Consider the following 12,044-nt stretch of genomic DNA (forward strand, 5'->3'; position numbering starts at 1 on the left):
TTCCTTCCTTCCTTCCTTCCTTCCTTCCTTCCTTCCTTCCTTCCTTCCTTCCTCTCTGTATTGCTACTTATCCTCAGTTTCCTAACTTGGAAAGTTGTACTTACCATTTATTTTCTAAGACAGTCTTTTCATTTTTGCATTTCTGAGTGAGGAACTATAGAGTAAACCTAAATTCATTAACATGAAGCCCCATGGGCTGTTTACAAGATGACTTGTAAACACATAGGTAAGCTTTTGCTAGTCTTGGACTTTTCTGTTTATTGTTCAGGCCGTGAGATGAAGAGCCTACCATCATGTTTTTCACTGGGGGAAAAAAAAAAGTAAAAAACTCATACATAATCAGTGCAAAATTTTTTATTTGTCTTTCTGAGGCCAAATGAATACCTGTTTTCAGTTTGTTCATTTTGAGTTTTGTTTCTTTGGGCAGGGCCAGGGGAGTTTCTTTTAAAATGGTTTTTATTTGTCTGACACTATGTTGTAATCATTCCTAAACCAATCCAGTTTCAGGGTCTGGGTGTTAAAATAGGGTCCATAGCTGGTTGATTGAAAAGACTGCTTGATGATTTCTTTGCACGATTGTTTGCTCAGAGAAAAATGTATTTCTCGTTCTTTGTTTTCAAGGAGAAAGTAGTCTGCCGCACCTGTGGCACAGGGAATCCAGCTCACCTGAAATACTGTGTCACCTGTGAGGGGGCCCTGCCTTCATTTCAAGAGGTAGGTTGACAGCATGGACCAGGCATCTATTTGGTGGCTGCTAAATGTCCAATTTCAATAATAATGAAGAAATATAATCTGCAGAGGAGGGAAGAAGTGGGAGGTTGGAGAGACATACTGAAGGCAACATTTCTAAATGTGGAGAGGACTTTATATATTCACCAATACAAAATAGTTTTCAAAGTCTTAACTCAGTAAAATCAGCAATTTCTTACAATTTCATTTAATAACTTTGCACAGAAGGCTGGTGGCAGCCAGCAGAGAAGTAGACCCACTTGTATTTCATTCACGGTCAGGTATGTCTTTATGACTGGGCCATGCTGTTGTTTGAAATTGAGAACATGGTGTGTACCCACTTCTGGATTTTCTACCAGCCTATTTGGAGTATTTAAAGTGAGGGAATAGGAGTACATGCAACTGAAATTGACGTTATTACCTGTCAGGGATGTAGTTGTCTCTGGGTTTCACCTATCAGCAAAACTGTTCCAGGAACAATTACAAAATTGAATTTGTTTTCAGGATTTGATTTCTCTTTGAATGGTGTATCAGAGTTTGGATGTTGCAATGAGAGTATATATCACTGAAGTGCCATAGAAGTAACAATGTGTATTCAGTCCGATAGCTTATGTCTTTTCTTTGTTTAGCAGCGTTAATATGAATGGAAAAAAATACCTTTTCTTTCTTTAAAGCAATGTTATGTTTAAAAAAATCCACTTGAACAGTAGATGCATTTATTTTTTTAAAAAGATTTTATGTATTTATTTATTTTTAAGCTTTTATTTATTTATTTGACAGAGAGATAGAACAAGTAGGCAGAGAGGGAGGCAGAGGGAGAGGGAGAAGCAGGCTCCCCGCTGAGCAAGGAGCCCGATGCGGGGCTCGATGCGGGGCTGGATCCCAGAACCCTGGGATCACGACCTGAGCCGAAGGCAGCCGCTTAACTGAGCCACCCAGGTGCCCTTATGTATTTATTTATTTGAGAGAGAGAGGGCACAAAAATGGGGGAGGAGCAGAGGGGGAGGGAGAGGGAAGGAGGAAAGAATCTCAAGAATACTCTGCTTTGAGCGCAGAGCCGGATGCAGGCTCAATCTCACAACCCTGAGATTATGACTTCAGCCAAAATCAAGAGTTGGATGCTTAACCAACTGAGCCACCCGGGCACCCTGAACAGTAGATGCACTTTTTTTAAAAAAGGTTTTATTTATTTGACAGAGAGAGACACAGCGAGAGAGGGAACACAAGCAGGGGGAGTGGGAGAGGGAGAAGCAGGCTCCCCGCTGAGCAGAGAGCCGGTCGTGGGGCTCTATCCCAGGACTCTGAGATCATGCAAAGTGGAATGTATCTTCTTTGTACGAATTTATTAATTGGTGAAGTTCATCGTAGTTTTACTCTTTGGGGCAAAAATACCTTATTCCAGGGTTTGCAATGATTTCGAGCTTTATCCCCCTGGATTCAGAGGGAGATTGCAGAATATAGTATTAATCTGCCTATTGATAAAAGCCATTGTGTTCCCCAGCGCATGCGCGGTGGAGATAAAGCCCTTCCTTTGTCCACTCAGAAAGGGGAGACCATTTCCTGCTCCAAGTGTGGTCGCGGGAATCGCCGGGAGGCTTGCTTCTGTGACTGGTGTGGATCCACGGTGGGTATTTTAAATCTGAGCTTCTTGGTGCCGAGGCCTCACCACCACCCTAGAGAGAGCCAGTTTCCTCCTCTTCCCCTGCCTTGCAGAAATCACTTCTTGGGATTTGAGTACTAGCACCTATTTACCTAAGAATCTGGGGACAGAGATAATTGATTCTGTTAAATTGAGAAAGCTCTGTTATTGTTTTGCTTTGCATTTCTTTGAGGTTAAGCTTTTTCAATCATTTATTGACTCTTGGTATTTCTTCTTTTATGAATTGTCTACTTATCTTTAGAGAGACAGAAAGAGAAAGAGCACACCAGTGGGGGAGGGGCAGAGGGAGAGAGAGAATCCTCAAGCGATTCCCCACTGAGCCCGGAGCCCGAGATGGGGCTCGATCCCAGGACCCCAAGATCATGACCTGAGCTGAAGAGCCAGATGCTTAACCCACTGAGCCTTTACCAGGCACCCATTGCCTTTTTAATGAAACATTTAAAGTCATTTCTTTGAGTAAGTGTCGCATGTAAATAATATGGCAGGTTTCATGTGAAGGGTTAATCTCCCTTCTCATCCCAGGCCCACAGCGCCTATCCCCAGAAGCAATCACCGTTACCTAGTGTGTGTGTTCTTTGAGCCATTCAATGCATTAATAAGTAAACTAGTAGTTTCATAGAAACACTAATTCTGTTCCTTTCACCTAGCAATGTACCTTGTTAGTAACTTCCTCATTCTTTTCAGTGGCTCTGTAACATACCGCCATCTGTCTGTATCATGATACATTTAAGCCATCCCCTATTGCTGGACATTTAGGTTGTTTTCCAGTTATTTTCTCTAAAACCACAATGCTGCAGGGAATGGTCTTAAATATACTTCTCTGTGTACTTGTCCGTCAGGAGAATAAGGTCTAGAAGGTAGACTTGCAGGGTCAGGGGTATAGGCATATGTTATTTTGATGGCTGGGGATTGTATGGTATGAGAATAATTTACGTGGGAAAATTAGGACTCTAATATTTATGAAAGTGTGAAAATATTTTCTGTCCTCTAGCCGGGCATTTCTGCTTGCTACTCTGTTTGCCATAAATGTGGGGCCAGCAATCACCCATCTGCCCGATTCTGTGGTTCCTGTGGTATTTACGTGAAGTCCTTGGCAAGACTTAGCCTGGACAACAGCCTGGCTCTAGCTGCTGGAGAACTTGGCCCTTTTGCTGAGGTGAGGCCTCCACTGTAGGAAGCACTGGTGCCAGGGGGACGAGCTTAAGACTGAATTTGTTTCCTCCACCTTGTGGATCAACCCGGGGAAAGACAGCCGAAACATGTAAACCTTTCCTTTGGATTTTCAACTTGATGTGTAAATAAATTCGATCAATTTAGGCTTTAAACACTTGAGTGATTTCTTCAGAATTCAAAGATTTATCTATAGTAGATGGAGGTCTAATTGCATTTGCAAGACTAATAATATAAATAATGGAAATCAATACAATGTCATGAGGGAGAAATGGATTTAAAATACATGAGACAGGCATACTTCTTTTTTTTTTTTTTTTTTTAAGATTTTATTTATTTATTTGAGAGACAGAGAGAGAGAGAAGCATAAGCCGGGGGTGGTGGGGCATGCAGAGGGAGAAGCAGACTCCCCACTGAGCAGGGAGCCAGACACAGGGCTCAATCCCAGGACCCTGGGATCATGACCTGAGTGGAATAAAGACACTTAACTGACTGAGCCACCCAGGCGCCCTGAGACAGACATACTTCATGAATCTCTTATGTAGCCTACCAGGAACTTTGCTCCTGCTCTTTTATATTTTAGAAAACTTACATCAAGCATATGAAATTGCTTTTGCCATTTATAACAACAGCACACAGTTTAAGGAAAATCTTACAGGATTATCTTCAGAAGGACTTAATCTCTAACAAGCTTGGCGTTAGCCTTTTATAAATTTCTCTAAGCTACATAAAGGGTTTTCAGGTTTCTTTATAGCTCTTCATTATAAGAATTTGGAGATTGATAGTTATTAGAGAGAATGCACATGCACTCAGCAACTTTGCATTTATTTTTAGGGAGTTCATGGCCTTCTTAACCCAGCCTGAGACTTATGGATCCTGGGGCTGCCAGTAGCCCATATAGAACCATATGCAAGTGAGACAAAGGGTTCTTTCCTCAGGACACTTGACTTCGATCTTTTGGAAATTGATTGTAATATACTAATTTTGTTAGAAAGACATTTTCTTCCATCTACCAGAAAAATTGTCCTAATAAATATGCAAATATATAATGCTCACCATGTGAATGGTATCCCTTTAGATGCAGTGATGTTGTGCAGTGCACAACCTACATAACGTTACATGATGGTCCCCCCAGTCCCCACATCCAGATGAAGGAGTATCTCAGAGAAAAGACTGGTGACTAGTGGTTGACTGTGGATGAGTAGTGAAGTCTATCTTCTATTGGATTGTAGAACTGAGAGATTAGATTTCTTTCAAGCCTCGGGCAGCAAGGCAGAGAATATCAGTTCAGTTGATTGGCCGAATTTGAGATAGTAAATGGCCAAGCAGATGAGGCTGGTTTTATAGATCAGGCTGGGAATTGCTGAGAGACACAGAAGCAAGGAAGGTGAGGCAAGGGCTGAAAACCTCTTTTTAGTTCAAAGTACAGTTTCTTAGAGATATGTTTACTTCTGATTAGAATTCTTTTCTATAAGTAATATGAAGAATTAATTAAATTATATTCTAGTATTTTATGTTTTCTGCCTTGCTCTTAGCCCCAATCTGCCTGGCAGTCCCTAAATGTTCCTTTACCCAGACCTGATGCTGGGACTCGGAAGGACGTGGGCACACAGACTGCTGGCCTGTTCTACCCATCTGGCACGCTACTAGCCAAAAAGGAACAGGAAATGGCTTCTCAGAAGCAGAGGCAGGAGAAGATGAGTGACCATAAACCTCTCCTCACAGCTGTCAGCCCAGGAAGAGGTGAGGGAAAAGGTACACTTTCTTGTCAGTAGGGAACTCCCTCTTTCTTGGAAAGAAAATTGCATTTTTTCTTCCTTTAGATTTATTTCTATACATAAGTAAATTCCATTGTTTTTCTTTAGGTAATTTTCCTCATAGTATAGCTTTTAAACTTGTAGTATTCTGATGTTTTAATTTTTAAAAAAAGATTTTATTTATTTATCCGAGAGAGAGAGAGAAGGGGAGGGGAAGAGAGAGAGGGAGAGAGAATCCGCAAGCAGACTTCCCACTGAGCACAGAGCCTGACATGGGGCTCAATCCCAGGACCCTGAGATCATGACCTGAGTCGAAATCAAGAGCCATGTGAGCCATCCAGCGCCCTAGTACTCTGATGTTTTGGTTCATAGCTCCATTGTCTAGTCTGTAAATCAAATAGCATATATGGATTGCTGTTATTACAGTAGAAATGTTAGTCTGTGTCATTATTGCTATCTACCATTATCTTTCTCCTTTTACCATTCTAAAATTCACATAACAAAATCCACCATTTTAACCATTTTGAAGTGTATAGTTAGTGATATTCAGCCCATTAGGAGCAGTATAAAAGCATCACCATTCTGTATGTCCAGAATGTTTTCATCACCCCAAAAGTAGACCCAGTATTCATTTTGCAATCGTGCCCCACATCTCCTCTCCCAGGTGCCTGGCAACTACGAATCTTTCTGTTTTGATGGATTTGCTTGTTCTGGACATTTCCTATAAATGCATCTCCTGCCTGCACATGAGAAACCAGAAATCCAGACTCATGCAAAATCTCCCAAGTGTTAAGTGGTGGCAATGATTGAATTCAAATGCGTTTTAAACCCTGTGCAGACTGCAGATGGGCACAAGGGAGCTTTCTGGAGTGATGGAAGTGTCCTTCATATTGATCGGGATATATACGCTTGCTGAAAATCAAACTACACTTAAAAGTTATTTATCTCAATATGGTTAATTTTATTTATTTATTTTTAAAGATTTTGAAAGAGAGATAGTGATAGCATGGGGGGAGCAGAGGGAGAGGGAGAAGCAGACTTCCTGCTGAGCAGGGAGTCTGATGTGGGGCTCGATCCCAGGACCCTGGGATCATGACCTGAACCGAAGGCAGATGCTTAACCAACTGAGCCACCCAGGTGTCCCTCAATATGATTAATTTTAAAAGAATAAAAGAAAAAGACCCCATGTGTGGCCATCAAAATATATTTTTTTGAGATTCTGTACTATTCTGTGATCAGTCATGTGTAAAAAATAAACCTGGGAGCAAAAATGGAACTTATTCTGGTACCTAGTTGAGGTTCAGTAAGTAAAAACCATCACAAAGTTTGGCAAAGAAAAATAACCTGAGAATGCATGTTGCACAGGAACATTTTTCTTTCTTGGCTTCAGAAGAGTTATCCATGAGGATGGGTTTCTTGTTTTTCTTTAGGGTACTGGAGAAAACAGTTGGATCATATCTCTGCCCACCTCAGGTCTTATGCTCAGAACAACCCTGAATTCCGGGCCTTGATTGCAGAACCCAGAATGGGAAAGGTGGGTGAGCTCTGGATGGAATTTCCACTCCAGAGAGTCCCATGGGATCAGGCTGCAGGTTCCCTCCACTGACTTCACCTGAGACTGCACTTTGCTTGGCTCTTCTCCCTTTCATGTCCTGTTTTCCACACTTCCTTATGTCCTTCCCTGCAGGCGCTGCCTTAACAAATCACTTGCACACGAGCCTTGTCTCCGAGTCTGCTTCTGGGCACCTGACCTAAGATAGTAAATTGTGAACATTCCATGCTTTTAGATCCCACATGCTATGGAGACTCTGGTGCTCAGAGCTAAAAAACCCAGAAGAGTTTAGTCTTGCCAAATTGTGCACTTAAATCCAGTCTATATTAGCAGCAATAGTAATCATAAGAGTTGCCATTTCCCGATGCACTCACTATGTGCATTGTGTTCATCAGTCTCTAGGGCTCATAACAAACCTACAAAGTAGGAATATTACTTTTGCAGCAGTTTGTTGTTGTTTTTTTTTTAATGGCCACAAATTCACTGGTAGTCTTCCCTTCAAAGAGTGGAGTCAGTGTCTTCTCACCTCGAATGTGGGCGGGCTTGTGGCAGTTGGGCTCACAGAGTGTGGTGGCAGTGATGCTGTGGGACTCCTAAGGTGTGGTCCTGCGAGGCCACACTGCTTCCTGTCTTACTGGGCATGCTCCCTTCCAACAGTCCTTCTTGGAGCCCAGCCACCCTGCTGTGAGAAGCCCAAGCCCCATGGAGTAGCCACATGTAGGTGCACCCCTCTGCAACCATAGCTGCACCCAGTCCTCAGGTCATCCTGGCTCAGGAGCCAGGCAGACGAGTGATGAGAGTCCAGGTCATTCCAGCCTCCGAACATGCAGCCACCTCTAGCCGTTTGAGTTTTCCCAGCTGAGGTGTCAGACGCGTGGAGCAAAGACAGTCTATCCCTGCCGTGCCCTGTTGGAAGCCATGAACTTCATAAAATGGTTGTTTAGTGCCACTAAGTTAGGGGTGGGTTTTTTTTACACTGCAGTAGATAATCTGAACAAGCCTTATCTGACACCCAGGAAAACTGGCTCAGAAAAGTTTGGTGACCTGCCCAGGATTGCACTGATGGGTCTCAGGGTATTCAGGATTTGAAGCAGGTCTGTCAGACCCTGTGCCCCAAGCTCTTTCTCTAGAATTACCCCATCATTATAAAGAGCTCTGTGGGAAGATCTCTTCTTCCGTTTGTATGACACTAGAAGGAACCTTTGAAAATCAGCCTGTTTGATCCTCTGCCACCAAATAGGCCAACATTGAAGCTATTTCATTGTCAAGTACTGTTCAGTTTCCTTTGATAATCTATTTTGGTGGCTTATTCATTCTTTGGCCTAACCCAGGGGTCTGTAAACTATGGCGTGTGGGGCGAATCAGGCCTGCCACCCAGTTTTGTAAATCAAGTTTTATTGGGTCGTGGCTACCCTCATTCATTCACTTATGGTCCATAACTGCTCTTGTGCTAAAAAGGCAAGCACCATATAGCCCACAAAACCTTAAATATTTACTATCACCGCCATATAGCCCATAAACCCTCAAATATTTACTGTCACTGCCATATAGCCCATAAAACCTCAAATAATTGCTATCTGGTTATTTAAGCATTTGCTGACCCCTGTTTGATTGAAATTCCTCCGGCTACTTACAGAAAAAGCTGCTCAACTCTGAAACTGGGCCCTTGATTGCCAAGGCCTGGCCCCTCAGGACACCCAGGTGATGACATCCAGCCAGGTGGCTTGATTAAATTTAAAGTGTGTCTCTTTAGAGAGTATAAATTTGGGTCTTGCTTTCTCATCCAGTCTGGCAGTCTCTGCTCTTTGATGGGAACGTTAATTTCGTTCATTTACAATTTATAGGATTATAGATATGGCTGGATTGGTGTCTGCTATTTTGTTACTTATATTCTATCTCACTTAGCTTTTGTTCCTTTGTTTTTCTTTTCTTGTCTTCTTTTGAGTTCATTAAATATTTGATTAAATTTATCGTTTAACATCTCAGGATTTCTTGGCTCAGGACATTAAGCCCATGTGCGTGGTTGTGAATTCTCTCCAATGCTTTTTTTAAAAGCTTATCTCCGCTACTGTCCATGAGGATGGCTGTGAAGTTAGCATCCGGCTGAATTATATTCAAGTATCCAACAAGGTGAGTAAAACCTTTAGAAACTATTCATTTGAAAATCGACCACACTAGTAAATTGTAGCTTACACTCTATCAAAGTGCTTCTGTGAAATCCATAAAAGGCATAAATTCCAAATGTTGTAAGACTTGGCTAAAGGCCAATAATTTCATAGAAATAGATAAATAACTGTACTGAACCTCAGAGAAGCCAGGCCTCGGGCACATAAAGATGTAGTAAGAACACGGGCACCTGGGTGGCTCAGTTGGTTAAGCGACTGCCTTCGGCTCAGGTCATGATCCTGGAGTCCCTGGATCGAGTCCCGCATCGGGCTCCCTGCTCGGCAGGGAGTCTGCTTCTCCCTCTGACCCTCCCCCCTCTCATGTGCTCTCTCTCATTCTCTCTCTCTCAAATAAATAAATAAAATCTTAAAAAAAAAAAAAGATGTAGTAAGAACAGGAATAATTACCCACCCTATCTGTCCTTTGGTTCTCAGGCATACTTATATGCACCAAAGTCTGAGCATAGGTGAAAGACTGACAAACATGTTTGCCTGTATGTACTTTCACCTATTTACCTATAAGAAATAAACCAAACTTTGTGGCTCTGCCTCCCTTGGTCTGCCCTCTTCTATGGTGACTGGAACTCTGCTACAGTGCCTGCAGTGTGTGACAAACATTGACTGATTCATACTGGCAGCTGTAGTTTCACTGGACCAGAAGTCAGAATATACAAAAGAATAAGGAATGGATTGAGAAGATGGGTAAAGAAGGCAAGAAAAAGCATGGGGACTAGTGTCTATCAGGCCCTGACCATGTGCCCAACAGGGGGCTAGCGGTGTCTTGAAAATTAGGACAGGCACATGGGCTCTGCCTAACCCAGAGGCTGGGAAAATGCAGTCCACTGACACACACGAAAGTGTTTTGAAATCAAGTCAAGCGCTGAATGCCATGTTTTCAGTTGTGTGGCTACAGCAGAACTTGGGTCAGGGAGGTACATGAGGAGAAGGGGAGTGAGGGACATGAGTCAAGGCAGGGGGAGGAGCTGAGTGGTCATACATAAAGTCTAGCTTCAGCCTGATCCATGAGGAGCTCTGAAGTGTGGCTCACACCATGAAGTTGTCCCAGGTGAGGCAAGCAAAGGAAGGATGTAACCTCTAGAGCAAGGCAGCACCCATCTGTAGAGGCAGTTGGCTAGCTGTGAGGTGTTAGCAGCCCACCCGGCAGCTGGGAGGGATATGCTAATCAGTTAGTGGAACTGGGTGGGCACCAAGAGCATCTACAATACGCTGTCTATCAGATAGAAGTGGAGTAATTATCCCCAGGTTTAATATGTTTTTTCTTAGCCTGTATGTTCTAGTGTTCAGGCAGTAGCAGGTGGTTCCTTGTGGTGGGAGATGCAGCCACGTGAGGGTGGGACAGGATGCCATGCTGTGGAATGGATCCAGGTGGAATCAGAATTCCAGGTCTGGACTGTGCATCATCTATCCTAATTTTATAGACCTCCATTTTCCTTGTTTTACTTTCCCAACATCCCTTTGAGGTAGGCCATGATATTTCCACTTTACAGGTGAAGAAACTGAGGTACAGAGAAATTTAGCCACCTTCTTCCAAGGTCCCTGAGCTAATAAGTGATAGAGCCAGGGTTCAAACTCTGTAGCCTGAGCTTCCCCATCTTGCCACTCTTATTCCAAGACATGGAAGGGTTTGAAGCAGGGGAAGAACACCATTACTTATAAATTGTAGAAAGGTGACTGGAGCAACCCACATGGAAGGTGGGCTGGCAGGAGCCGGTTGGGAATCGCTTGCAGGGATCCTGGTGTATGAAGAGGGGGCTGTGGCTATAATGACAGAAAGGAGGGGCCAGGCTGAGGAGCCACTTAAGAGGCAGAACGGACGAAGCGTCCCAGTGAGGGGATGTCCAGCTTCCGGCTTGACTATATGTGTAGACAGAGTGGTCGTTAATGAAGAGAGGAACAGGTTAGCAGGGAGAGCACTCCTTCTGTGGGGACACAGCAGCCTCATCAGTCACGGTGCCTATGTTTTTTCTGTTGCCCAGAACCTTTACCTGAGCAAGGCCGTGGATTTCAGCAGCCACTTTCTGAGCAGTGTCACCAAGGGTGGTGATGGGCCATTTGGCAGCAGGTCCAGCTTGGGTGAGTTGTACCCTTACAGTGATTTTAAAACAGTCGACCAGGAACACACTGACCTGGCAAGGACAGCAGGGAATTGCTTAAAATTTGCCAGCCCAACCACACATCTTCCTTTAATGTTCCAGCCATTTTATTCTTCTGGTGTCTCTGAAGTTAGGAGTGAGATTTTTGAAATCTTTCACAGGCTTGGGGAGGTAGGTTGTGGGGGGTGTTTTCTTTTGGGCTTAAAAAACCGTAGTCCCCTTTTCTTCCCCTCCTTCACAGTCATCCTCTGGTCCTGGACTGAGATGAGTGGCTTCAGGAGTCCTTCTTGAGAGGGTCAATAAAATAGACATTTCTATACAAGCCATTTTATTCTTCTGACCTCTCGAGGGGCATGATAGTAGGATAGCTCTTTATATGTGGGAGTGGCAGGGGGGCATCGTTTTAGTCCTTGATTCTGTCATTTCAGTGAGTGACTACAGCCAGAGCACCTCAGACACCACTGAAAAAGTCAAGAGGACAAAGAATTTCAAGACCAAAAAGTTTCAAGAAAAGGAGCAGCTCACAGTATGTGTACTCTTTTGTCCTTATAGCTGTCTTCTTAGGCCTGTCTGTTGAATGTTTTTTTTTTTCTGTTGAATGTTTTACTTTGAGATTTTTTTTTTAATTTTACTTCATTTTATTTTATCTTGTTTATTTTAGTCCATTCCATTCCATTTTTTTAATTAATTAATTTATTCATTTTTTTAAATTTTTTTTTTTAAGATTTTTATTTATTTGACAGAGAGAGACACAGCAAGAGAGGGAACACAAGCAGGGGGAGTGGGAGAGGGAGAAGCAGGCTTCCCGCCGAGCAGGGAGCTCCATGCGGGGCTCGATCCCAGGACTCTGGGATCATGACCTGAGCCGAAGGCAGACGCTTAACGACTGAGCCACCC

General features: G+C 43.2%; 1 protein-coding gene across 1 annotated transcript in view; it reads left to right on the forward strand.

The window, feature by feature from the left end:
- The window catches only part of DZANK1 (double zinc ribbon and ankyrin repeat domains 1), a 62,031-nt gene that overhangs the window by 41,380 nt on the left and 8,607 nt on the right, over positions 1–12,044 (forward strand). Inside the window, exons 10-17 of the mRNA XM_035005782.1 lie at positions 622–714; positions 2,231–2,353; positions 3,381–3,545; positions 5,095–5,302; positions 6,747–6,850; positions 8,924–8,998; positions 11,031–11,127; positions 11,576–11,673. Coding sequence (XP_034861673.1) covers positions 622–714; positions 2,231–2,353; positions 3,381–3,545; positions 5,095–5,302; positions 6,747–6,850; positions 8,924–8,998; positions 11,031–11,127; positions 11,576–11,673 — 963 coding nt within the window. The remainder of the gene's footprint in view (positions 1–621; positions 715–2,230; positions 2,354–3,380; positions 3,546–5,094; positions 5,303–6,746; positions 6,851–8,923; positions 8,999–11,030; positions 11,128–11,575; positions 11,674–12,044) is intronic.

Source organism: Mirounga leonina, unplaced genomic scaffold, assembly GCF_011800145.1.
Source record: "Mirounga leonina isolate KUSES-001 unplaced genomic scaffold, KU_Mleo_1.0 Mir_150, whole genome shotgun sequence".
In the NCBI taxonomy this organism is placed as follows: Eukaryota; Metazoa; Chordata; class Mammalia; order Carnivora; family Phocidae; genus Mirounga; species Mirounga leonina.